The following is a 26305-nucleotide window of genomic DNA, read 5'->3' as shown; positions in this document are numbered from 1 at the left end:
TTGGCCTTCGCCACAACCTCCCATACTGGCCCAGTCGTCATCAGTAAGCTCCCTGTAAGGACCAGCAAGAATCGGGAGCTTCCAGGCCGGCCCGTTAAGTCCAGCGTGAATCTTCCCTTCGCGGGGGGTAGGGTGGGGGGGGCGTTGGGGTTGCATCCATCCAAGGAGCTGACCCAGGCCACCCAGTTCAATGGTCCTAGTGGCTCCCAGGAAGGCCAGCTCCTCCAGTTTGTCGGTCCCAGTGCAGTTCGTTTCATGGCCCCCAGTGGGGGTCTTGGCTGTTTCCAGTCACCCCCAGGCGGCAGGTGTGGGAGGGGAGGAGTCGAGTTCAGTCTCAGTCTCTCCCGGTTCTCTGCCGGGGAGGGGTGGAGGACTCGCCTTACTCCTCATTTGGCTGCTCAGGGTTAATGGGGACGGGAGCGGGGTCATTCCGGGGGGAGGGAGGAGGAGGAGGAGGGGGGCCCGGGACCCCCTGAGGTGGCTCAGGGGGAGTGGGGAAGAGGGGCGGGTCGAGGAGGTAAGAGGGCAGGGGCTCGGCCTCAACTTCCCCTCCGGCAGGCTGCTCCATCTCCATCTCCCCCTGGCCAGGAGCCGGAGGGCCGGGGGGGCGAGGGGCAGGGTCCAGGGTCAGTCCTCCACGGGGCCTGCGGAGGGGGGAGGGGAAAGAGAGTGAGCAGGGGGAGCGGGGAGGGGTCCGACAGGCCGGTGGACATTTGGACAGGTGAGAAAAGTCACAGGCGAATGAACGGACGAGGAAGCTTTCTTGGGTAGACCCAGGGGTAGACGGTAACCTCGTTGTGGGCGGGGAATGTATCTGTGTATTGTTATAGTGTACTCTCCCGAGCACTTGGTACAGTGCTCTGCACACAGTAAGCGCTCAGTAAATACGATTGAATGAAGTATCTTCTCTAGACCGCGAGCCCCTTGTGGGCAGGGATTGTCTCTATTGCTGCATTGTACTTTCCAAGCGCTTACTACAGTGCTCTGCACACAGTAAGCGCCCAGTAAATACGATCGAATGAAAGTAGGATTGAAGCTCCGCCACACGTCTGCTGTGTGACCTTGGTCCAGTCACTTCACTTCCTCTGTGCCTCAGCTACCTCCTCTGCGAAATGGGGTTTGAGATTGTGAACGCCACGTGGGACCGCGACAGTGTCCATCCCGATTTGCTTGTATCCACCCCGGGGTTCAGTACAGTGCTTGGCCCCTAGCAAGTGCTTAACAAACACCCCAGTGATGATGGTTGTCGTGGAGCGACTCGTGAGAGGGTTTTACCTGCGGGGCGGGCGGTGTCGGGCGGCCGGGCCGGGGGTCCTGGGGTCTCCAGGGCAGGGGAGACAGAGAAGCGGGAAAAGCAGAGGGGGGGTCCCGATGGGGGCAGTAGTGGGAAGTCCTCCCCCCACTCGAAGCTGCCGCCTGCCGGGATCAGAGGGGGAAGGCGATCAGGGCCTAGCCACGTCCCGCTTTTGGGGTTCCACCCTCCCCTCAGCCTCCTTTCCCTCCCACAGGCTCCGACCCTTCCATTAGCCTTCTCCCCCTCTCGTTGGCCCCGCTCTCTTTCCTCCAGGCCCCGCTCCCTCGGGCTTCACCGTTTCTCCCCCTCCCAGCCCTTGCCCTCCCCTCCCTGAAGGAGTCCCCTCCTCTTCTCTCCTGAGCCGCCCCCCACCCCACCAACCCGCTCCCCCCGACCACCTCACCGACCACCTCACCGAAGCTGCTGTCGCTGCTGGGGAAAATGTCTCCCGGGGTGGAGGGATGGGGGGGCGTCGGGGGTGCCGGCGGGGTGGAGAGGCCTGGGTCCCCCTCTGGGGTGCCCTGGCTGCTCAACTCGTTGGTTGGGGTCTCCTGGGGGAACCGGGGGCAGGAGGCAAGATTCAGAAGCGGGTGTGGGCCACTCTGACCCTGCCCCCAGCAGGCCAGAATCAATCATTCCCATCCCCTTGAACCCCTCCCCTCACACCCCCGCACCCCATTCCGCCAAAGACCCTCCCCCATCCAATTAGCCCCAACTGGTTTGCAAGCTCATTCCCCATGCACCTCTATGTCTTCAGCCCCCCACTTCTCCAAACCCCATCCCCATCCTTCCTAATCCTACCCAATCTGCCCCAGCCCCACGCCCCACCCCCCCCGGAGCCCCACACCCTCAGACCTGGTCGAAGAGGTAGACGGTGACATCTCCGTGGAAGGACACCATCTTGCGCTTCCTCTCCAACTCGGTCTCCTCTGGCTCCTCGGCCCCTCGGGGTGACTTGAGCAGCCCACGGAGCGGCCGCCCCCCGTCCCCGCAGCTCACCACAATGGGCACTGGGGCTGTGTGGTCTCGTCCGGGGCCCCCATCCATCGCCGCCTCCTCCTCCTCCTCCTCTCCCTCCTCCTGCTCCTCCTCCTCGTCCACCTCTGCTGGGCCGCCAGCCTCCCCGGCTCCACCAGAGACCCCTGTGTCCCCACCCTCCCAAGGAGGCCGGCGGGGACCGGGCCCCGGGAATGGGGTAAGGGTGAGTGGGGGCAGGGCCAGGGAGAGGCGGGAGAGCTTGGCTGGGAAGAGAGAAGGTGGGAATGATGAAGACCCAGACCCACGGCCCCCAGGCCCCGGTGCGCCCCACCCAGATCTACTTCCCTCTTTGAACTCCTTTCTCAATCATTGATATTTATTGAGTGCTTACTGTGTTTAGAGCAGCGTACTAAGCGCTTGGCCTGTCACCAGGGTCCTCCATCCCCTCTCCAAGTCACCTAGGCCTTGCTCTGCCTTCAACTGTGGTAGGCCCGTCACCAGGGTCCTCCATCCCCTCTCCAAGTCACCTAGGCCTTGCTCTGCCTTCAACTGTGGTAGCAGTAGTGGTAATAATAGCATTTGTTCTAATAAATAATAATGATAATTGTGGTATTCGTTAAGTGCTTACTCTGTGCCAGACTGAACTAAGCGCTGGGGTTGACACAAGCAAACAGGGTTGGACACAGTCCCCGTTCCACCTGGGGCTCTCCGTCTCAATTCCCATTTTACAGATGAGGTAACCGAGACACGGAGAAGTAAAGTGACTTGCCCAAGGCCGCACAGCAGAGAAGTAGTGGAGCTGGGATTAGAACCCATGACCTTCTGACTCCCAGATCTGGGTCCTACCCACTATGACCACGCATGCCCCGCCCATGTGCCAAGGATTGCCCTCCGTGCTGAGGTAGCTAACTAAATAAATCAGGTGGGACTGTCCCGATCCCCATTTTACAGATGAGAAAACGGAGGCACAGAGAAATGAAGTGACTTGTCCAAGGTCACCTCGCAGGCAGGTGGCAGAGCCAGGAGTAGGACCCAGATCTGGGACTCCCAAGCCCAGTCTATTTCCACTAGGCCGTGCTGCTCCTGTAGGGCAGCAGACTGTCCAAATACATGCACCCTCCTGGGCCCATCGTTCTCAGCAGCTTTTCCCAAGCGGACCCCCAAGGCTCTTCCCCTGACCCAGGATGGTGCCCTCCCTCACAACCCCCCTCCCCACCACACACACACACACACACATACACATACGTTCAAGGTCATGCCCTCAACCCCGGTCCTCCTCAGAGGGATCCAGGGGTCGGGCTCTTGCCCTCGCTCCCCTCACCTTTGATTTGCTCGCTGCTCCCCGGCGGCGGTCCCAGATCCAGGAAGAGCCGGGGCATCTCCGGTCCCCGCTTGGTCGTCTTGGGGGACGACCCCCCGTCTCCGCCGGGCTCCCCTCCGCCGTCTGCCTGGGCGCCTGGCTCCTCTGCGGCCCCTCCGGGCCCCGGGCTCTCTCGGTGGGGTGGCGTCTCCGGCGTCCGTGGCTCCGGCCTCGGCCCCCCGGGCCCCGGCCCCCGCTCCGTCAGCCCCCTCCGCTCCGGCACCTCCTCGCTTCCTCCGGCCACGCCGCCTCCGGGCCCTGCGCCGCCCCCCAGGCTGCCTGGCACCCCCTCCCCCGCCGGCCTGCCCATCGGCCCGCCCCCCCGGGGCTCTCTGCCCACTCCCCGGGGCTCGCCCCCCGCTCTCCGGGACTGTTCTCTCCCTGTTCTCTAGGACCCTCTGCCCATTCTCTGTCACTCTCCCCCTGCTCCCTGGGGCTCCCCCGCAGTTCTCCGTCCCCTTCCCCCCGCTCCCTGGGACTCTCCCCCCATTTTCTCGGACTTTCTCTAGGGTCCCTTGGACTTGTCCCACATTCTCCGATGATTTCTTGTGGCTCCCTTGAATTTTCACTCCAGGGTCTTGGACTTCCTCCCCCCTCCCTTGACTTTGCCCCCCATTCTCCATCACTCTCTCCTTGGTCCCTGGGGCTTGAGCCTCGTGGCCTCGGGCTCCATTGCTGGCCCGGCTCTCCCCGCTCCCTGGGGCTTTCACCCCATCTTCCGTCGCTTTCCCCCCGCCCCCTGGGGCTTTCACCCCATCTTCCGTCACTATCTCCCCGCTCCCCAGGGCTCTCACCCCATTGTCTGTCACTTTCTCCCCTAACCCTGGGACTTGGACACCATTGTGGCTCGCTCTCTCCTCGTTCCCTGGGGCTTTCGCCCCACTGTCTGTCGCTCTCTCCCCGCTCCCTGGGACTTTCGCCCCACTGTCTGTCGCTTTCTCCCCACTCCCTGGGGCTTTCGCTCCGCTGTCCATCCCTTTCTCCCCACTCCCCGGGGCTTTCGCCCCTTCGTCTGTCACTTTCTCGCCATTCCCTGGGGCTTTCGCTCCTCTGGGGCCTAGTCCCTTCTCCCTGCTGCCTGGGACTCTGGCCCCTTTGTCGGTCACCCTCTCCCCGCTCCCGGGGGCTCTGGGGCCGTGGTCGGTCACCCTCTCCCCGCTCCCCGGGGCTCTGGGGCCTTGGTCGGTCACCCTCTCCCCGCTCGCGGGGGCTCTGGGGCCTTGGTCGGATGCCCTCTCCCCGCTCCCCGGGGCTCTGGGGTCTTGGTCGGTCACCCTCTCCCCGCTCGCGGGGGCTCTGGGGCCTTGGTCGGTCACTCGCTCCCCGCTCCCGGGGACTCTGGGGCCTTGGTCGGTCACCCTCTCTCCGCTCGCGGGGGCTCTGGGGCCTTGGTCGGTCACCCTCTCCCCGCTCGCGGGGGCTCTGGGGCCTTGGTCGGTCACCCTCTCCCCGCTCCCGGGGGCTCTGGGGCCTTGGTCGGTCACCCTCTCCCCGCTCCCGGGGGCTCTGGGGCCTTGGTCGGTCACCCTCTCCCCGCTCCCGGGGGCTCTGGGGCCTTGGTCGGTCACCCTCTCCCCACTCCCGGGGGTCCTGGGGCCCGGGTCGGCCACCCTCTCCCCGCTCCCGGGGGCTCTCGGGCCGCGGTCCGTCCCGGTCCCCCGGCCGGTCGCCGGTGCTCCCGGGCCGTGGTCCGTCGCCGCCTCCCCGGCCCCTGGGGCCTTCGAGCCCGGGTCTGTCACCGTCCCCCCGCTGACCGGCCCCCTCGAGCCCCGGCTGGCCCCCGTCCCTCTCTCCCGGCGCCCCTGGGCTTCCCCCTGGGGCCGGGCCCCCCGCCGCGCCCCCAGCAGGTTTCGGGTGACGTTCTCCCGCAGGGATACCAGCAGCTGCTCGGTGCTCACCTGCACCACGAAGGCCGGCGCCCCCCGCTCCCCTCCCCCGCCCCCCCCGCCCCCCTCCCCGGCCCCGGGGGGGTCGGGGGGCTCCGGAGGGGCGCGGGCCGTCGGCGTGTCCTGGGAGGCCAGCTCCGGCGACAGCGGGTTCTCCGTCTCGTAGCCGCTGTCCCCCGGCCGAGGGCCCGGCGAGGACAGGCGGGAGGCCGGGCTGCACAGGTCCGGGCTGCTCGACGGCGGGTCCGGCGGGTCCCCCGAGCCCAGGTCGCCCCGGGGGGGGGCCGCGGCCGGGAGAGGGGGAGGGGGAGGGGGCGGCGGCGGGGGAGGGGCCGGGGGGGGCCCCCGCCCGGGGTACTGGGGCGCCGCCGCCCCCATGAGGGGGTCCCGGAACTCGGGGGGGGCCGAGCAGGGGGGGGGGGCCGGGCCGTCGGCGGGGGAGCCGCGCTCGGCCCGGAGGGACGAGTCGTCTTCGGGGGGGCGGGGGCAGCCGAGGGCCGGGTGGCCCCCCCAGCCGCTGACCGCGTCCCCCCGGCGCAGCGGGGCGCAGGAGCAGGGACCCCCGCCGCGGCTGCACAGCGGGCAGGGCCGGGGACCCCGGCGGCCCCGGCTCCCCCCGCTGCTGCCGCCGCCGCCCGGGGAGCTCTCCCCCTCCTCCTCCTCCTCCTCCTCCTCCTCTTCCTCCTCCTCCTCCTCGTCCTCGTCTCCCCACGGGGCCGCCCCCCGTTGGCCCAAGACCTCGGAAGGGTCCCCGGCCAGGGTGTCCCCGGCGCCCCGGCCCTCGGGGTCCCAGCCGCCCAGGAAGGAGCGGGGCCGGGCGGGGAAGAGCGGCGACCCCCACGTCTCGGACACCAGCTGGGGCACGTCCGACGGCGGGGGCGGCGGGGCGGCGGCGCCGGGGTCCAGGGGGTCCAGGGGGTCCCAGTCGGCGGGGAAGAGGGGCTCGGGCGGGGAGCCGTGCTCCTCCAGGCGGACGAAGTACTCGCTGCTGACCGAGGGGCTGCGGGCGCTGATGACCGGGAGGACGCTGGGGGTGGCCAGGGCCTCGTAGAAGGGGTTGGAGGGGGCGGGGGGCGCCGAGCCGGGCTGCCAGGCCGGACCCCCCGGGCCGGGCCCCGCGCCGCCCCCGCGCCGGGCCTTCTCCCAGAGACACTCCAGGTTGAGGCCGCGGCTGCTCTCGGTAACGGTCAGCACGTCCTCGGGGTCAGCGCCCGGGAAGCCGTCGAGCAACGGGAACGGGGACAGGGCCGGGGGCCGGGCCGGGGGCGCCGGGGCCGGCCAGGGCCAGGGGAAGGCGGGCGGCGGGCCCGGGGGCCGGGGCCTGGGGGGCGGCGGCGGCGGCGGGGGCGGCGGGGGCGGCGGCGGCGGGGGCGGGGGCGGCGGCGGGGGCCGCGGAGGCCGCTCGGACAGGAGGTAGGTGAGCTGCAGCTGGAGGTCGGAGGCCGAGGGCCGCTGCGTGCGGGGCCGCCAGCAGGACTGCAGGACCTCGTACCTGGGGGCGGGGCGGGGGGGGAGGTGAGCGGGGTGGGAAACCGGGGGACGGATTAGGGGGCGGGGGGGGGGGGGCGTCCCGGCCGGCCGGAGCCGCGGGCCCTCCCCCTCCCCGCCGGGCGGGAGCTGGCGTCGGGCGAGGGTGCGATGGGGGAAGAAGAAGGGAGGGAGAGGGGAGACACGGGGACAGAGAGAGAACGGGGGTGGGGGCAGAGGCGGATGGAAAAAGGGGCGGGGGGCACCTCAGCCTCTCGTCCGTCTGGAGCCTCGGGCCTGCCGCCTCCCCGGCGGGCGGGAGTTGGGGTCGGGCGAGGGTGCGATGGGGGAAGAAGAAGGGAGGGAGAGGGGACAGACAGTGACAGAGACACAGAGAGGCCGGGAGTGGGGGGAGAGACAGATGGAAAAAGGGGCGGGGGGCATCTCAGCCCCTCACCCTCTGGAGCCTCGGGCCTCACCCCTAGCAGGTGGGAGTTGGGGTCGGGCGAGGGTGCGATGGGGGAAGAAGTGGGGGGAGAGGGAGAGACAGAGGCCGGGGGCGGGGGGCACTTCAGCCCCCCATCCGTCTAGAGCCTCGAGCCTGCACCTCCGGCAGGCGGGAGTTGGGGTTGGGCGAGGGTGCGATGGGGGAAGAAGAAGGGAGGGAGGGGGGAGACAGAGTCACAGAGACAGAGGGAGGCCGGGGGTGGGGGGATGGATGGAAAAAGGCGTGGGGGGTACCTCAGCCCCCCATTCGTCTGGGCCTCAGGCCTGCCCCCTCCCCGGGGGGCGGGAATTGGGGTCGTGCGAGGGTGTGATGGGGAAGAAGGGAGAGAGGAGGGAGAGACAGAGACAGAGAGAGGCCGGGGGTGGGAGGAGTTGGGGGGGTGGGGGAGTCTATAGGGCGGGCCCTCTCACCAGTAATCCCCGTAGGGAAGTTTGAGGCGGGGTCGGGCCAGCTGCACGTGCTGCTGGCGGATCACATAGGCGAGGACCTCGTCGTCGGAGAGATGGCGATAGGGCTGGGAACCGAACTCAAACAACTCCCACAGGGTCACGCCCAGAGACCTGAGAGGGGGAAGACGAGATTGGGGAGCGGGGTGAGGAGAAAAGATTCAGAATAATAGTAATTATGGTCGTCGTCAAGCCCTTACGATGCGCCGGCCACTGTACTAAGCGCTGGGGGGATACGAGCAGATCAGCTTGGACGCGGTCTGTGTCCCACATGGGGCTCACAGTCTCATTCCTCAATTCATCCAATAGTATCTACTGAGTGCTTACTATGTGCAGAGCACTGTACTAAGCGCTTGGAATGTACAGATGAGGTGACTGAGGCACAGCGAATAATGATGTTGGTGTTTGTTAAGCGCTTAGTATGTGCAGAGCACTGTTCTAAGCGCTGGGGTAGATACAGGGTCATCAGGTTGTCCCACGTGAGGCTCACAGTTAATCCCCATTTTACAGATGACGTAACTGAGGCACAGAGAAGTGAAGTGACTTGCCCACAGTCACACAGCTGACAAGTGTGGCAGAGCCGGGAGTCGAACTCATGACCTCTGACTCCGAAGCCCAGGCCCTTTCCACTGAGCCACGCTGCTTCCCCAGCGTGAAGTCGCTTGCCCAAGATCGCACATCAGACAAGTGGATTAGAACCCATGGTCTTCTGTCTCCCAGGCCTGTGCTCTAACCACATGCCATGCCGCTTCTCAGAACCCCTCGACCCTCCCTCACCACCGACCCGCCCCCTCCACCCTAGACCTCGCTGAACTACAATTCCCATCAGCCCGTGGGACCGTGACCAGTCTTCCAGATAAAATGGCTACCGTAGGAGGATTGTGGGATATGTAGTTCCCTAACTCTTCATCGATCCACTGGGGACCCCTGGAGGAAGCAGGGATGATCCTGAAGCTGGTGGGAGAGCCTGAGGACTCAGTCACCTTGATTCCCCCAGCCTCTACTGGGGGGGGGAATTTTGTCTCTCACTCAGCCCCAGGGCTCCACGGTTCCCTGAGGTGACAATCTCCTACCTGGGCCCAGACCTTGTTGTTATTGTTGTTGTTATTGTTAATCAATTCGATCATATTTATTGAGCTCTGGTCTACATGCAGGGCTCTACACTAAGTGCATGGGAGAGAACAATATAACAGTGTTGGTAGACGTGTTCCCGGCCCACAATGAGTTTTCATTCTAAAGTCTATTAGTCTACAGTCTTAATAATAATTATTGCATTAGCATTATTTTTATCGTATTTGTTAAGCGCTTACTCAGTTTCCAGCACTGTTCTAAGCACTGGACCTCCAGACTGCCAGAAAAGGCAATGACTGTCTCTCCCCCCTTCTAGGTCCCAGAAGGCTCCTTACCAGACATTGCTCTCCCTGCTCTGGTCCACAACCATCAGGCTACCATGAAGCTCATCCAGGAGCTCGGGGGCTACCCAGCGGAGGGGGATCCAGAGACGCTCAGGGGTCAAATAGTAATCCTCCTTTAGGGGTCAGGGAGAAAAGGGTGTCAGAGAATAATTAATAACAATGATAATAACTGTGGTTTTGTTAAGCACTTATTATGTGCCAAAGCACTATTCCAAGTCCTGGAGTAGATACAAGGTAATCAGGTCAGAGACAATCCTCGTCCCGCATGGAGCTCACGGGCTAAGGAGGAGGGAGGACAGGTATTGAATTCCCATTTTGCAGATGAGGGAACTGAAACCCCAAGAACTTAAGTGACTTGCCCAAGGCCCCACAGCGGGTAAGTGGCAGACTTGGGATTTAAAGCCAGGTCCTCTGACTCCCAGGCCCATACTCTTTCCCCTAGCCCACGCTGCTTCATCCCGAGCCCTCAGAGGCCAGAGCCCAGAGGCCCCCACCACTCTTGACCCTGTTTCCTAGCAAAGGAGCTTGGAGACACTTGGATCCCAATAGAGGACCTGACTAACCACCCCCTCCTGCTCTCACCCCCAAGTAGACTGGAGACTCTCGGGTCCCAGGCCAGAGCCCACAGACCCTGACTCTAGGAGGGCAGAGACGGGACATTGGATGAGAATTGAAAGTCTGGGAGGCAGTGACACCAAATACCGTGAGAGGAAATGGGATGGGGCGGGGTGGGGGGAAGGCAAGGGGTGGGACACATGACTCTCCCCCATTACTTCTCCTCTTCTAGGAACCTCCAGCTCCCCAACATCCTCCAGTGCAGAGGATTGTTAGGGAATGATGCTCCCCAGGGTCAGGGCCTAGTGGGAACTGGTCTCCCTGCCCTCGGGGAGCCCCATCACTCCATAGACAGCCATCACCCCACAGGGATCCCAGCACCCCATTCTCCCCGGGGAAGCCCAGTACACAGGCTCTTACCTTGTAGTTGCTGTGGGACAGGCCGTAGTCCCCGATCCTCACTGTGAGGTCCGATGTGAGCAGACAGTTGCGAAGGGCAAGGTCACTGGCAGGGGGTGGGAAGAGAATAAGGGAGAGAGTGTCCAGCCCTATCGACATTTCCCACATCCTCCCTCAGCTTTCTGACCCCATCCTCAACCCCGAACTCCTCCCTGTGTCTTTTGACCCCACCCCCAGACCTCTGGCCTCTGCCCTCTGACCCCACCCCCCTTAATTCCTCCCTCTAACCCCTTTGTTTCAGGCCTGGCAGCCTGACCTGTGCACGTAGTTATGGGCATGCAGATGGGCGAGCCCGCGGGCAATCTCCAGCGCCATCCTCTGCAGAGTCCGCACGTCCCGCGGGGGCAGCTCAGCGGCCAAGCCCTCAGGAGGCCGCTGGGCCCGGAGGTAACGCTTCAAATCTCCCTATGGGCAGGGAGATGGAGGTGGGGGGCCGGGGTGTGAGGGGCACATCAGGGCCTAATTCCCACCAGTCCCTCCCTCCTTCGCAGGGGCCAAAGAGAAGCGAGGACACCCTCCCCACTCCCGATCTGCCTCGCCCCTCACCAGCTGACAGAACTCCATGATGAGCAGGAAGGGCAAGGTCTCCGCACAGAGTCCAAGGCATTGGAGGATGTTGGGGTGCTGGAGGTTCCTAGAGGGGGAGAAGTAATGGGGGAGAGCCATATGTTCCACTCCCTGCCTGCCCCCCCCGCCCCATCCCATTTCCTCTCGTAGTATTTGGTGCCACTGCCTCCCAGACTTTCAATTCTCACCCAATTTCCTGTCTCTGCCCTCCCTTCCCCACACCATGTCCGGGATTCAAGCACCCTGCCTCCCTGCAACTCCCTCCACCTTTGGGTTTTCCCCTCCAGTCCCCATTCCCCTCAGGGACCCAGGTGTCCTGCTCCCGCATTGCCACAGCTCCCACTCCCCTCAGGGACCCACCGGCCCCCAGGTCTCCCCACTCCTTTCAGGATCTGGGTGACCCACCCCTACCCTCCAGCCCTGGCTCAGTCTCTGCTCTCCTCAGGACCCAGGCATCCAAGAGTCCCGCCCCCTTACCGATAGGGTTGAGCCTCGGTCAAGAATTTGCGTTGCTCCAGTGGCCCCGCACTGACCCTCAGCTCCTTCACCACCACTTGGGCTGGACTGAAGTCTGAGAAAATCTCTCCCAGGATAACCTGGGGTGGAGGGGGACCGAGTCGTCACCCCGGGGTCCCATTGCCCCTACTCCCCACCCCTCTGCCACTGACCCAGGACCTTCCTTCCCCCCTCATCACCTCCTCCTCCTCCCCACACCTCCAGTCCATCCTCCCCTCTCACAACCCTTCTCCAAGGGACAGAGAGACTCACAGGTGGCCAGGCAGGTGGGCAGATGGAGAGATGGCGCAGAGTGGGCAACTTGGCGATGGGGCAGCCGATGGGGAGATGGAGGGAGGCGCTGATGGGGAATGGGGGTGGAGTGTGGGGATGGGAGGGGTAAGGAGAGAGGGGGCAAGGGATGGGGAAAGGGAGAGGATGGGACCAAGGCGGGAGGGGCAGAGGAAGGAGTGGGGAAAGGGAAGTACCAAAGGTGGGGGAGGAATAGAAATGGGGGAGGGGAAAAGACAACAGATAGGAGAGGGTGGAGGATGAAGAAGGAACAAGAAACCAGAAGGAACAAGTGAAGGGGAAGGAGTAGAGCTGGGGGGAATGAGAGAAGGGAGAAAGATTGTGGTGGGGAGGGTGATAGGATGGAGATTGGGATGGAGACCAGCTGGTGGGGCAGGGGTGCACAAGGAGGGATGGAAACGGGGGAGGGGACAGACAGAGGCAGGGCCGGGGAAGGGAGAGGTCAGGAAGATGGACACAGTGAGTGACACAGACCCCAGGGGACCCCCATTTCCCACCTCCGCCTCCACGGGCACCAGCTCCTCCCTTCCCTTCTCACCTTCCCAAACCAACCACTCCCGATCTCCTGCAGGTAACTCAGATGCTGGCGGCTCAGGCCCAGGGATGTCCCCAGATCTGGAGGGAAGGAGGGAGCAGTAGAAGGTAAAATATCAAATCCCACCCTCATCCGTTTGGCTCTGTTCTTTCCCCCTCCTTCTGGTCTCTCACTCCTTGCCCGAGTCCCCACTAAGAATCTTGTTGCCCCTGTCTTCCTCGCCTCCACCCCACCCCCAGCCACTTTCTCCTCAACCCCCTAGCTGGGGCTTCACCTAAGGAGCCATATCTCTTGGTGTCCCCATTGGCTGAACCCCCAAGGTCCTCAAATTCAATCCTTTACCACTTAATGCCTTTTACCCCTATCCGCATGCGTCCATTGGCCAGCTCAAAGGTGCTGGAATCCTATTCCTCCTTTCCCATTGGCTTACATCACATTTCCCTAATTCCCTAATATCCCATCAGAGCAATCTCCCAGATGATTGGAGAGTCACCCCTCTAGGTCGTGATTAACTGCTGGCCCTTTGAACCCTCTCCACCCGAAAATCCTACTCCTCTGGGTGACCTCAGTTTACTCCACTGGCTCACCCAGCTGTTTGTCATGATAATAATAATAATAATAATAATTACCTTTGTTAAGCATTTACTATGTGTCAAGCACTGCTCTAAGCACTGGGTAGATATAAGTTCATCAGGTTGGACATAGTCCCTGTCCCACATGAGCTCACAGTTTAAGTAGGAAATGGGGAGCGGGTATCGATTCCCCATTTTACAGACGAGAAAACTGTGGCACAGAGAAGTTGAGTGACTTTAGCGCTTATCCCTTGATAAGCTCCACCTTCATCGGTTAAACCTCTCAAGTCCCAATTGGCCACCCCAAACGGGTCTCCTCCCAAGGCCCCATTTACAGTCACCTCTCCCTGGCGACCCTACTGGTACCTATTGGTCAGCTTGGGTCTTTCTCTCTAGCTGTTAACCAACAGGGCAAGGGCCGGGGAGTCAGAGGGCCCGAGTTCCAATTCTAGCTCCTCCACTTGCCTCCTGTGTGATCTTGGGCAAGTGGCTTAACTTCTCTGTGCCTCAGTTTCTTCATCTGTAAAATGGGGCTTAAATACCTATTCTCCCTCCCCTTAGACTGTGGGCCCCATGGGGGTCAGTGATTGTGTCTGACCTGATTAGCGCTTAGTACGGTGCTTGGCACCTAGTAAGTGTGTAACAAGTATTATATTAATAATAGTCTACCCCTTCCTCCCTCCCCCTTCCCTCCACCCATGCTCCCCTCCTCACACGGACTTCCTTACTAACTCAACCATTGGCCACTGTGGATCCCACACCCCTTTCCTCATTGGCCATCCTGGGAACCACCTCTCCCCCTCCCATTGGCCTCCCCCGGTCCCATTTTCTGGTTCCCCGACTTGATCCTCCAAGTTCCTCCCCGCTCCTCCCCTTATCTCCCCGTGCGTACCTGAACGCGAGGGCTGGGGGGCAGGCAGTGGCAGGGAGACCTCAGCCAGCGGGAGAATGTAGACGTCGGGCAGCGATTGGGAGGACGAGGTCTCCTCCGCGGGAGGTGTGTATTCCCCAGAGCAATCCTCCCCTTCAGGGTTCTCAAACTCCTGAAGGGGTTGGGGAGACCGGGGGCTGGGGGCCGAGTGCCTTGCTTCCCAAAGGGAGTCGGGGAGGGAGGGGAGAGGAGCAGGGAGGAAGAGCTGGACACCTGGGATGGGGATGGACGGGAGGCCGGGAGGGCAAGGGCACCCTGAGGGTCGTTGGGGGGAAGGAAGGAGGGGAGGGAGTTAGGCCCCCCTCTCTTGAAGGAAGTGACCCCTGGGAGGGCAAGGTCTTCCTGTGAGGGTGGCCTTCCCCTAAGCCTCACGAAGGGCCAGAGGTGGAGTCTGGATCCCTGGGGGGGATGGGGAGGGTTGGGGGGGGAGATAAGGAGTCAGCTGGCCGATGCCCAGGACCCCTCCTCACCTTGAATCCGACGTCCCCTCGCTTGCAGCAGAGACAGGTGAGGAGGAGGAAGACGAAGGCCAGGAGGCCGGAACAGGAGATAAGGACGATAGCGTAGGGGGGGGCCAGAGGGGTTCGGCCGGGGGGCAGCCCATCTGGTGGCAAGCCGAGGGGGGTGGGGGGAAGGGGGCTGGGATCAGATCCCCCAGGCTTGGGAAGCTGCCCCAGGTGCCGGCTTCCTCCCCCCAGAACTACAAGATCCATCGGCCTCGGGGGCTGGGGTCCCTAAGCCACCTGAGGAGAGCTGAGGGTCCCTGAGGTTTGGAGGGCTTTAGAGGTTTTCCATCTACTCGGGTGAGCGGGGGAAATTCCAGAGAAATGGGGTACAGTATCTCCGGCAATCGCCCCCCGTTCTCTGGTCCAAGTTGGGGGGAGGTGAAGCAGCGGGCCGGACCCTATCACTAGGCCGGGCTCCCCAGCCCCCAACTTTTTCAGCCGGAGCCCCCCTACAGAGGCCTAAGTCCCCTCTACCCCAGCTCTCCCATTACCCTCCCAGATTCTCCCAGGGCCCACCCAAGGGTCTCCCCCTCCTCAGGTCAGACCCCAGATCAATGACCAGAGGGGCCGACTCTCCCCTCCTTCCTCCCACTCCCCAGATCAGACCGCAGAGGCCCCCGTGTCTCCCGCCCCCCTACCCCAACAACAACACACACACACGCACACACACACACAGAGACTCCGAACGAGCCAGGCATCCTGCTTCTTCCCCAATCCACCCGATCAGAGCCCAGAAGCCGGCCTGCGCCTCCCCCTCCCCTCGGCCGGTGAAGCAGACGGGGAGGAAAGGGGGGAGTCGGACAGACAGATAGTCGGATGGATGGTTAGGCGGATGCTGGGGCTGAGAGAGACAGACAGACAGACAGAGACGGAGAGACTCACCGGGGTGGGCCGGGGTGGCGAGACCAGGGGGGCCGAGGCAGGAGACAGAGAAGGCGAGGAGGAGGGGGGCTGGGGCCGACGGCATCGTGAGAGCGAAGATTGGGAGGGGGCTGGGAGGGGAGAGCCGAGGCCTCTAAGGCCCAGCCATAGGACCCAGGCGTTCTAGGGGGTGGGCAGAGGAGTCTGGGAGCTGAAGATGGGGAGGGAGTGAAGACTTGGGGGGCCCTGGCCCCCCCTCTCCCTCCCCCGGGGGGGGAGCTGGAGGGACAGGCGACGGAGAGACAGAGAGACCAGCGGAGGAGCCGGGAGGCTGGGGTGGGAGGCTTAGGGGGGGTGGGGGGGGAGGAGGAGGCTGAGAGACAGGGATGGGGGAGGCCGGGGGGGTGACGGAGGGCTCCGCCCCCTCGAGTGGCTAGGATTGGGGAAGTTGGATGTCCATCAGAGAACGTGGGGCGGGAAGATGGAAGGAGGATGCAGGGTCGTCATGGCAACGTAGTCTTCCCGGGTAGCAAGAGCTGAGGAGGGAGGGGAGAGAGGGGAGGGGAAAGGGAGGGATGCAGAGGAGATTGAGAGACAGAGTGGAAGAACTCAGAGACCTACAGATCGAGAGGCAGAGACAGAGAAGGTATCCGGTGATACTCCCCATTTCCTAGGAGAGTCTAGGTAGCGTGGGAAGAGGCCAGTTGGTTCCTTCCTTCTTTCCAGGAACACAACAGCACCAGGGTCCCCCTTCTTCCAATGAGGAGTGCAAGAGGCAGGGACACCTAGACCTCTAAGGAGAGTGAGAAAGGGCAAGCAGTGGGCAGTTCACCACTCAATCCCCACTGAGGCAGCAGGGACTTCAGCAGAGAGCAAAGGACTGGGAGTTAGGAGACCAGAATTCTCATCCCGTCTCCCCCGCCTGCTTGCTGTGTGACCTTGGGCTTGCCACCCAACTTTTCTGGCCTAAAGTTTCCTCATCTGTACACTGGGGATTGAATTCCCGATCTCCCTTCCCGCTTAGACTGTGAGCCTAATGCAGGGCCTGCATCCTGTACCTACGCCAGCGCATAGCACAGAGTAAGTGCTTAATAATGACTATAATACTCTGACCCCCTTTTCTCTCCTTCTCCCTTCACAAATCTGGCTCTTGATTCAAACCCTCCGTGCTTAAGATCCGACCCCCCCACCCCGTGCTCTCTTTATGGAATCATCCTGTCCCTGCCCACAAACCTTTCCTCCGTGACGCTGCCCAGACTGGAACCTACCAAGAAATCCAGGGATGGGAAAAGGGAGAATTCTCCTACTGCCGACTGCCCTCCCCTTCTCCCCCCACCGACTGCAATGGAGGAATCTTGAAGGCTCAGAGAAACCTTCAAGGAGCAGGGATCTGTGGCAATCTGAGGCGAAGGGAGCCAGGTACTGGGTCCGCCCCACCTGCGCCCGGAAGGATGGAGAGTGGAACCCACTTCCGCCCTTGTTCAAAGGTCACGCTTCCCATGGAGGTAGCGATGGGAGTTCAGCCCCAAGAGAGACTGAGTCACTGCGTCCCCCCTCCCTGGGGGATGGAGTGGGATAGGCTTATGAGGCCCCGGGCTCAGCCTCCTGCCCCCTCATGGTGCTGCTCTTCTGGCTCAGGTCCCCATTGCAGTTGGGAGGCTGGGCTGACTGGTGGCTGGCAGGCTGGCACCCTCCGCTTTTGGTGCCAGGCCCTCCCCCCTCCCCAACCGCCTGAGGATGGAGCCCGGAAAAAAACAGACACCCACACGTCCCCCTTAGGGGCAGAGTGTACACGGGGAGGGGGGATGAAAATGGAGTGGACCAAAATGCGTGGAAAACAAGGTGAGGGGGACAAGCCCACCCGAAACAAGTGGGAACACAATGGATCAGACCAATTCCAAGGATGGAGGACAGAGGGAGCTACCAAAGATCTTCAAGGAATGGGGGGCGGGGGGTGGGGGGGGGTGATGCAAAAGGGAGCAAACCAAGTCCATTAGAGGACAGGGAAGATGGGTAAAGCTAACACGATTCAAGAAAGGGGGTGGCTGGAGGGGAGACAAGGTGGGAAAGAAGCAGACAGACGAAATCCACTGGGGGGCGGTATGGGATAAACCAACTCTGAGAGACATGGAGGGAATCCCAACTGCCAGGCCAGATTTCCAGACGATAGGACAGACCATTGAAAAAGTAGGGGCGAGCGATAAACGGTGCATACCAGTCTATTTCTGAGGGGCGACAAAAATACAGAGGGGCTGGGGAATGGACTAGAATAAACCAAGTCTCCCCGTGGGTGTGGGTGGGAGCGTTGGGGCGGGGGGAGAGGAGACGTCCAAGTTGTGGGTCGACTCAGACGCTGATGGTGCGGAAAACGGTGAAGCCGGATAGGGCGGTGCTGACCAGGAGGCCCGGGCACTGGGGGTGCCAGTGCAGCTCCTTAATGTCCGTTTCACCCTGGTGGACGAAGAGGAGCTGCTGGGGCAGGGCGCCCAGGACGGGGTCCTCCTCCTCCTCGACGCGTCCCCCCGCGCCGGGCGCCTCGGGGTCTCGCTCCACGGCCAGGTCCCACTGCGTGATCTGGTTGTCCGCGCCGGCCGCCGCGAAGACGCCGCCGTCCTGGGGGTGCCACTCGACCGACGTGATGGGGGCCGCGTGCTGCTTGAACGTGGCGACCGGGGAGCCGGACTGTGCGGGGGAGGAGAGGTGGACTGAGCGCTGGGGGGGTAGGCGGGGCCACCAGCGGACAGGACTCTGGCCAGGTGAACCCGGGCAAGCGCCAGGAAGCCCCAGTATAATTAAATGATTATAGTCCTCCCTCAAGGGAAGTTCAATTCGCCCCATCCAAAATAATTAATTATATCCCTCCCCAAAGGGAGGTTCAATTCGCCTTGCAGCATAGACTTTATGCGGCTCAGCCTTTTGACCCCGGTCTCTCTCTTTCGCCCCGCCAGTGCCTGAACCCATCCCCGGGAGATGGGTGACAGGGACCCTGGGTGGGAGTCTGGGGAAGGGAGCGTGGGTGAGCCCAGGAATCAAAATGATGATAATGGTGGTAATCAGTGAGCGCTTACTATATGCTAAGTACTAGGGTTGGTACAATATAATCAGGCCAGATACGGTCCCCGTCCCATGTGGCTCTATAGCTCGGGGTGAGTGCTAGTCTCGTAACCAGGGATCGTGAGTTAGAATCTCACTAGGGACTGTCTTCAAGTAGCAGAGAAGCAGCATTGCCTAATGGATAGAGCAAGGGCCTGGGAGTCAGAAGGACCTGGGTCCTAGGCCCGGGTCTGCCACTTGACTGCCGTGTGACCGTGGTCAAGTCACTTGACTTCTCTGGGCCTCGGTTCCCTCATTTGTAAAATGGGGATGAAGACTGTGAGCCCCATGTGGGGCAGGGACTGTATTCAACCTGATTTGCTTGGATCTATCCCAGCGCTTAGTACGATGCCTGATACGTAGTAAGTGCTTAACAAATACCACAGTTATCATTACGTGAGGCTCACAGTTTAAGCCGGGGGGAGAACAGGTACTGAATCTCCGTTTTACAGATGAGGGAGCTGAGAAGTGAACTGACTTGCCCGAGATCTTACTGCAGGCAAGTGGCAAAGCCGGGATTGATATCCGCGTTGTCCGGGCCTTTCTGACTAGGGTCACACCGCTTCTCGGTAAGAGGATCGGGGAGGGGCCTGGGAGTGGGGTGAGGAGGGGCCCAGGGAGAGGAGCGGGAGCGGGAGCCGTGGCCCACCTTGAACTGTCGGAGGTCCCAGACCTTGAGGGCCCCGTCGTCCCCGCCGCTCAGCAGGAAGGGCTCCCGGCGGCTCCAGCTGATGACGTTGACATCAGCTTCATGTGCGGAGGAGGCGGTCAGCATACAGGCCCGCCCGGGGGCCGCCCGAACGTCCCAGATCCGGATCGAACTGTCAACTGAGCACGAGGCAAACACCTGGGGAGGAGGCGGCCAGGGGAGCTCAGGAGTCTGGCTCCCCGGGTGCCCACCGCAGACTGGCTCCCCGGGTACTCTCCACCCCCCACCGCAGCCCCAGGGCCCCCCCGGGAGGTCTGGCACCCGGGCCCCTCACCGTGGCCTCGCTGGGGGACCACTGCAAATCCTCCACGCTGCCTGTGTGAGCCAAGAACGGCCGCTGGTCCACGTGCCACGAGCCACCGTCTGTAGGTGTCCACAGGTGGATGTTCCTCTGACAGTCGCCGGTCAGCAGGCGGCCTGGTTGGGAGCAAGGGAGCTGGGTTAGGGTCGACTGGAAGCAGGAAGGGGTCATCTTGCCTCCAATCTCCCCACCGGGCACAATAACAATAATGGTGTTTGTTAAGAGTTTACCATGTGCCAGGTACTGTACTGAGCACTGGGGTGGATACAAGCAAATTGGGTTGGACATAGTCCATTGGTCCTGGGGCTCACAGTTGCAATCCTCCATTGTACAGATGAGGTAATGAGGCACAAAGAAGTGAAGCGACTTGCCCAAAGGCACACAGCAGACAAGCGGAGGAGCCGGGATTAGAACCCATGACCGTCTGTCTCCCAGGTCTGTGCTCTATCCACTACGCTTCTCACAGTGAAGACCGTCTACCCCGAGCTTAGCACGGTGCATGTCATTTACCAATCATTTGATTACAATCACAGTAATTGTGGTGTTTCTTAAGGGTTTACTCTGTGTCAAGCACCATAGTAAGCGCTGGGGTAGCCACAAGATAATCAGGTCCCACATGGGTCTCACAGTCTAAGTAGGAGAGAGGACAGGTATTGAATCCCCCATTTTGCAGCTGGAAGATCCGAGGCACAGAGAAGTGAAGTCACTTGCCCAAGGTCACACAGAAGCCAAATGGCAGACCCAGGATTAGAACCCAGGTCTTTGGACTCCCAACCCTGGACTCTTCCCACTAGACCATGCTGCTTCGCTGTTGCTCTTAATTGGATTATTTGCTAATCTAACACAATGATTAGCATTATTTATTGCGTGCCTCCTGCAGGTGCTTGGGGGAAATATGATAGAATGAGAAGACACACTCCCTGCCCTCAGAGAGTTTATAATCCAGCGGGGGAAGCAATCACTCAAATAATATACTGATAGGAGAAAAGAGAAACAGGGGCTAAATGAAAGTTAGGGCTTAAGTAACAGGGAATAAGGCATGTAAGTTATGTACCTGTCAGAGTTGTGAATAGACAACTGAGTAGTTGGAGAGACTGAACTCGTTGTGAGAGGGGAATGCCAATGTTTATTGTTGTTTTGTACTTTCCCAAGTGCTTAGTACAGTGCTCTGCACATACTAACCACTTAAATATGACTGAATGAATGAGAACAGAAATTAACCAAGAGAAGAAGCGAGGTGAATTTGAGAGGGCTTTGAGGATGGAGAGCAGCGTGTTTGAAGGGGGAGGGCATTCTCATGAGCGGTTCACTGGGAGAGATGAGGAGATGGAGAGGGAAAAGGCTCTCCTGCTCTGGTCCCCCATGCCCCCAACCTCCACGCACCCTGGCAGTCAGTCTCTCCCACATTGGACGCGCACATCTGGCAGGGGAGAGATCTCACTTTCGAAATCCCCCAGCCTGCAGGCCGCTCCTCACGGGGATAGCCTCCTGGAGCCTCACCCCGATCCCTCCAACTGCTGGCGATGGGCTGGCCTCCCACTCCCTCCTGCCCTGGTAAGGTCACCGCCCCTATTGCCCACTGTGCTCTCATGGTGAGCTGCAGGGCCGCGGGTTTCCGGTCCTTCCTCTCACAGGGCACCAAACCATCACGTAGCTTGGCTTAGATCAGGCCCGGTCTGGAGAGAGGAGCTGAGGCAGTGCGTCAGATGTGGTCTGCCCCCAGAGGGGCACAGGGAGGACCCTGTGTGAGGGGCCGGAGCCCATTGTTTTCCCGGCCCCTCTCCGCCCCCGACCCTACTTCTCCGAGCCTCACCAGGGGTCTTGGGGGACCAATCCAGGGCAAAGCCTTCGCCCATGTGACCGGCAAAGGCAAAGAGGGGCTGGATCTTTGCTTGCTCTTCACGCAGGAAGGTGGCCAGGACGCTGGAGTCCCCGACAGCCTCTAACGGTCGTGCCAACGTGTACAGCTCCACCTTCCCCTTCTCGGACCACACACCTGCCACCGGCATCTCATCCAGCCACGTCACCTGATAAAAATTATACAGGTATTGGTTAATTGATCCATTTTATTTATTGAGCGCTTTCTGTGTGTAGAGCACCGTACTAAGCACTTGGGACAGTATAATATAACAGAGTTGGTAGATACATTCCCTGCCCACAATGAGTTGACAGTCTAGAGGGGAAGACAGACATTAATATAAATAAGTTCCAGATACGGACATAAGTGCTGTGGGGGTGAAAAAGGGGAGCAGATCAGGGTGATGCAGAAAGGAGTGGGAGAAGAGGAAATGACAATTTAGTCAGGGAAGGTCCCTTGGAGGAGATGTGCTTTCAATAGGAATTTGAAGGTGGAGAGAGTCACTGTCACATCTGAAGAGGGAGGAAGTTCCAGGCCAGAGGCAGGTCATGGGTGAGAGGTCTGCAGACGAGACAGAGGTACAGTGAGTAGACTGGCATTAGAAGAGTGAAGTACGTGGGCTGGGTTGTAGTTGAAAAGCAGCGAGGAAAGGTAGGAGGGGGCAAGGTGTCAGCTTTAAAGCTGACAGTTTAGAGTTTCTGTTTGATGTGAAGGTGAATGGACAACCACAGGAAGTTCTTGGGGAGTGGGGAAACATGGCCTGAACACTTCTGTAGAAAAATGATCTGGGCAGCAGGGTGAAGTATGGACTGGAGTGGGGAGAGACAGGAAGCAGGGAGGTCAGCAAGGAGACTGATACATTAACCAAGGCAGGGTACAACAATTGCTTCAAGTAGATTTACACAATTAACTATGTTAGGTTAAGCATGTGGGCAGGGAAGGAGTCTCTCCTTCTATTGTTCTCTTCCTGAGCACTTAGTATAGTGTTCTGCACACAGTACGTGCTCAATAAAGATAACTGTTTGATTGACTGTATGCCAAGCGCTCAGGTAGATAGAGTATAATGAGATCAGACAGAGTCCCTGTCCCACTTGGGGCTCACCCTCTAGGGGGAGGAAAAACAGGTATTTCATCTCCATTTTACAGTTAATGAATATGAATTCCAGGGAGATGAAGTGACTCGCCCATGGTCACAAAGCAGGCAAGGGGCAGAGCCAGAATTAGAACTCAGGTCTCCCACCTCCCAGCCCTTGCTCTTTCCATTAGGTCACATGACCTGCAGAGAGAGACAGCAGACAGGGATGGACTACCATTCCCAGAATCCCCTGGGATTGGGATGAGTTTCCCAGTGGCCAGCAGTAGCATCATCTTTCCACAGCTCCGGGGTTTGATGGAGGTGGGAGTCTTCAGATTTCCTTGCATCTTCCAGGACGTGGGGAGGAGAGAGTGCTGGGATGGGGTGAGGGATGGGATGGGGGAGGTGTGAGGGATGGGATGGGGAAGGTGTGAGGGATGGGATGGGGTGTGCGAGGGATGAGATGGGGTGTGCGAGGGATGAGATGGGGTGTGCGAGGGATGAGATGGGGTGTGCGAGGATGAGATGGGGTGTGCGAAGGGTGAGATGGGGTGTGCGAGGGATGAGATGGGGTGTGTGAGGATGAGATGGGGTGCGCGAGGGATAAGATGGGATGCGTGAGGGATGAGATGGGGTGTGCAAAGATAAAATGGGGTGTGCGAGGGATGAGATGGGGTGTCCCCATGAGACTCCTTACCCGGACCCGGTTGATGCCCCCATAGTGTGGGATCATGGCCAGCTCCAGCTGGGGTTTCTGCTCCTCCTCTTCCTCCTCCTCCTCCTCCTCCTCGTCTTCACTGTCGCTGCCCTCCTTCTCCGCGGGCCTTCGCGTCCCGTGCAGATTGTGCATCTTCATCACCATCAGCCTGGGAGGAGAAGGCGGCGGGGTTGCGGGAGAGACGGGGGGTGAGGACGGGGTGGGTTTGGGGGGGATGAGCTTCGGGAGGGGGGAGGTGTCAGGCTCCCCGATCTCACCTGTTCCCCTGCGCGCTCTCGGCCTGGGTCCCGGCGCAGAGGTACAGGGTGAGGGGGAAGTCGGTCCGGCTCTCCCCGAGCTGGTCCCGAAGAATATCGAAGCTGAGGCAGGGGGAGCCTGGGGGCGGGGGGCTGCGGTCAGTCCCCCGCCAGCGGCCCTTCCCGCCCCCAGCCCCGCACCTCCCAGGGACCCGGGCATCCCCCCTTAAGGCGTCCGGTCCTCCAGCCCCCACCAGTCTGCGCCCGGTGGTAGAGCACATAAGCCTCCTCGTCCATGACCAGCTCTTCCCCGTCCCGTAGCGGCGGCCCCTGGCCCGGCAGATAGACCCGGGCCGAGCCCCCGTTCTCGCCCTCGGCCTCGTCCTCCATCGGCTCGGCACACGTGGGGCGCTGACCCCTGCGCGCCGCCATCTTAGAGTCTCCCGACACTGTCGGCTTCAGCGAGTCACTTCCGCCCTCGACCATAGAGTCTCCGAGCCTCCCGCGGGGCCCAGAGCGGTCGCGTAGTGTCGCCTTCGGCTTGGAAGGGGTTGGGGACTTCCGGTCTGCCATGATCCCTCACTCTGAGGAGAATTTAGTCTCCATTTTGACTGAGGGCAGGGGACTCCCTCATCTGAGACGAACGGCAGCCTCTTGGGTCGCCATGATGAATTAGGGCAAAAAAAAAAAAACCCCAAAACATTATTGGGTCGGGGGGAGGGATCGAGTTCAGGTTCACCATAGGTGAGGGCGACTACGCTGGCCTTGGTGGTGCTGCCATCTTTTAAGTGGCCACCTCAGGTGGCTGTTGTGTTTTTCCTCCAGCCTTTCCCATCTCTTTTTCCTTTAAGATGGGCTTTGGGGCGCCTCGCTGCCCCCCAACCAAGTCTGCACCGTCCCAGCTACTGCTTATTGTTATATTGTCCTCTCCCAAGCGCTTAGTACAGTGCTCTGCTGCCACTGGTCAGCTGTGTGACTGTGGGCAAGTCACTTCTCTGTGCCTCAGTTACCTCCTCTATAAAATGGGGATGAAGACTGTGAGCCCCACAGGGGACAACCTGATTATCTTGTATCTACCTCAGCGCTTAGAACAGTGCTCTGCACATAATAAGCGCTTAACAAATACCAACCTCATCATCATCACACTAAGCGCTCAATAAATAGGATTGAATGAATGAGGGAATGAATGAATTGCTCAGCTCAGGAGCCCGATCCCCTCAGCCCCAGGTGGGTAAAGAACTGAAACAGTCAGAGCTAATAAGAATAATTCTGGTTTTTGTTAAGCGCTTACTATGTGCCAGGCACTGTTCTAAGCGCTGGGTGGATACAGGCAAATCGGGTTGGACACAATCCTGGTTCCACGTGGGGTTCGGTCGCAATCCCCATTTCACAGATGAGGGAACTAAGGCCCAGAGAAGTGAAGTGACTTACCCAAGGTCACACAGCAGGAAGTGGAGGTAGCTCTACCCACTGCGCCATGCTGCTTCCCTCGGGAGGCAGTGTGGTCTAGTGGGAAGAGCTTCAGCCTGGGGGTTGGCAGACTTGGGTTCTAATCCCCGTACTGCCACTTGTGACCTTAATAATGTTGGTCTTTGTTAAGCGCTCACTATGTGCAGAGCACTGTTCTAAGTGCTGGGGTAGATACAGGGTAATCAGGTCGCCCCATGTGAGGCTCACAGTTAATCCCCATTTTACAGATGAGGTAACAGGCACAGTGAAGTGACTTGCCCACAGTCACATAGCTGACAAGTGGCAGAGCTGGGATTCGAACCCAGGACCGCTGATTCTGAGCCACGCTGCTTCTCTGCTTAAGTGAAGTGACTTAAGTGAGTCACTTCACTTCTCTGCTCTTCAGTTACCGCCTCTGTAAAATGGAGATTAAGACTGTGAGCCCCAAGCAAGACAGGGACTGTAGGGGCATGTTTCCTGAGATATGTCTGCCCCTCCCTAGCACCAGCCTTGTGCCTGTCTCTTAGTAAGAGACATAGTCCATAGATCTGACTCATTAGTTATCGCGTTATTTGCTAAGTGCTTACTATGTGTCAATCACTGGGGTACAGAAGCAGGATATCAGAAGGACCTGAGTTCTAATCCTGCCTTTTCCACTTGTCTGCTGTGGAACCCTGGACAAGTCTCTTAACTCCTGTAGGCCTCAGTTACCTCATCTGTAAAATGGGGGATTAGGACTGTGAGCCCCATGTGGACATGGACTTTGTCCAAGCTGATTAGCTTGTATCTACCCCAGTGCTTATTCCAGCACCTGGCAGATAGTAAATGCTTAATGAAATCATTTTTTTTTTAAAAGATACACGTCAATTAGGCTGGACACAGTCCCCGTCCCACACGGGGCTCACGGTCGCAACCTCTCGCTGGCCTGGAATTCCCTCCCCCTTCATATACGACAGACTACCACTCTCCCACTTTCAAAATCACATCTTCCAAAAGGCCTTTCCTGACTAAGCCCTCATCGCCCCTACTCCCTCCCCCTTCTACGCCTCTCTTATGCACTTAGATCTGTACCCTTTCCATGCTTGATATTCACCCCACCTTCAGCCCCACAGCACTTAAGTACATATGGAGATTGATTTTAATGTCTGTCTCCCCCTCTAGACCCTAAGCTCCTTGTGGGCAGGGAGGGCAGGGAATATGTCTACCGACTCTGTTGTAGAGAGGAGCAGAGCGGTTTAGTGGATAGAGCACGGGCCCGGGATTCCGAAGGACCTGGGTTCCAGTTTGGCTCTGCGACCTTGGGCAAGTCACTTAACTTCTCTGGGCCTCATTTACCTCCTCTGGAAAATGGGGATTAAGAGTGTGAGCCCCATGTGGGACAGGGACTGTGCCCACTTATTAAATTTTACCTACCCCAGGGCTTAGAACAGTGCTTGGCACATAGTGTTTAACAAGTACCATAATTATTATTATTATTGTACTTCTCCAAGCCTTTCGAACAGTGCTGGGCACACAGCCAGTGCCCAACATATACCACTGATGGATTAACAAATATTGGGTCCCTATTTTGCCGATGTGGAAACAGGGGTATAGAGAAGCAAAGTGACTTCCCCAGGTTCATGCAGCAGGCAAGAGGCAGAACCGGGGCTAGAACCCAAGTCCTCCAACTCCCATTCTACTAGGCCACACTGCTTCTGTTGGTGGACGGTTCCTCTGCGG

The 26305-nt window shown here is 60.2% G+C and overlaps 2 protein-coding genes across 2 annotated transcripts; both read right to left on the bottom strand.

Annotated features, from left to right (window-relative positions):
- Positions 1–627: 627 nt before the first annotated feature.
- LMTK3 (lemur tyrosine kinase 3) lies at positions 628–15418 on the bottom strand. The gene is given in 16 exon segments (XM_029072886.1): positions 628–644; positions 1276–1416; positions 1710–1845; positions 2150–2535; positions 3594–3947; positions 3949–7010; positions 7904–8053; positions 9346–9467; positions 10330–10414; positions 10625–10773; positions 10915–11002; positions 11413–11531; positions 12281–12357; positions 13742–13892; positions 14251–14384; positions 15169–15418. Coding segments are annotated over 16 exon segments (5256 nt in total). The 5' UTR covers positions 15254–15418.
- Positions 15419–17350: 1932 nt separating this feature from the next.
- On the bottom strand, positions 17351–23620 carry GRWD1 (glutamate rich WD repeat containing 1). The gene is made up of 7 exons (XM_029073084.2): positions 23392–23620; positions 23159–23276; positions 22881–23049; positions 21064–21277; positions 19224–19366; positions 18890–19087; positions 17351–17829 (listed from the first exon to the last, which is right to left on the bottom strand). Exons 1-7 carry the CDS (start codon positions 23567–23569, stop codon positions 17494–17496), a joined length of 1356 nt encoding a protein of 451 aa, XP_028928917.1. The 5' UTR covers positions 23570–23620; the 3' UTR covers positions 17351–17493.
- Between the last annotated feature and the right edge of the window lie 2685 nt (positions 23621–26305).

The sequence above is a fragment of the Ornithorhynchus anatinus genome, chromosome 10 (genome assembly GCF_004115215.2).
Source record: "Ornithorhynchus anatinus isolate Pmale09 chromosome 10, mOrnAna1.pri.v4, whole genome shotgun sequence".
NCBI classification, from domain to species: domain Eukaryota; kingdom Metazoa; phylum Chordata; class Mammalia; order Monotremata; family Ornithorhynchidae; genus Ornithorhynchus; species Ornithorhynchus anatinus.
The sequence above is the reverse complement of the archived record's forward strand: the minus strand, read 5'-3'. Positions and strand labels throughout refer to the sequence as shown.

What these genes read in the sequence shown, in the direction of transcription:
- GRWD1 (XM_029073084.2), bottom strand. Translation starts at nt 23,569, where the DNA reads ATGGCGGCGCGCAGGGGTCAGCGCCCCACGTGTGCCGAGCCGATGGAG. An exon ending in CTACCACCGGGCGCAGACTG is followed by an intron (nt 23,277 to 23,391) that starts GTGGGGGCTGGA and finishes CCCCGCCCCCAG; the next exon opens with GCTCCCCCTGCCTCAGCTTC. An exon ending in TTGGTCCCCCAAGACCCCTG is followed by an intron (nt 19,367 to 21,063) that starts GTGAGGCTCGGA and finishes GCTCCCAACCAG; the next exon opens with GCCGCCTGCTGACCGGCGAC.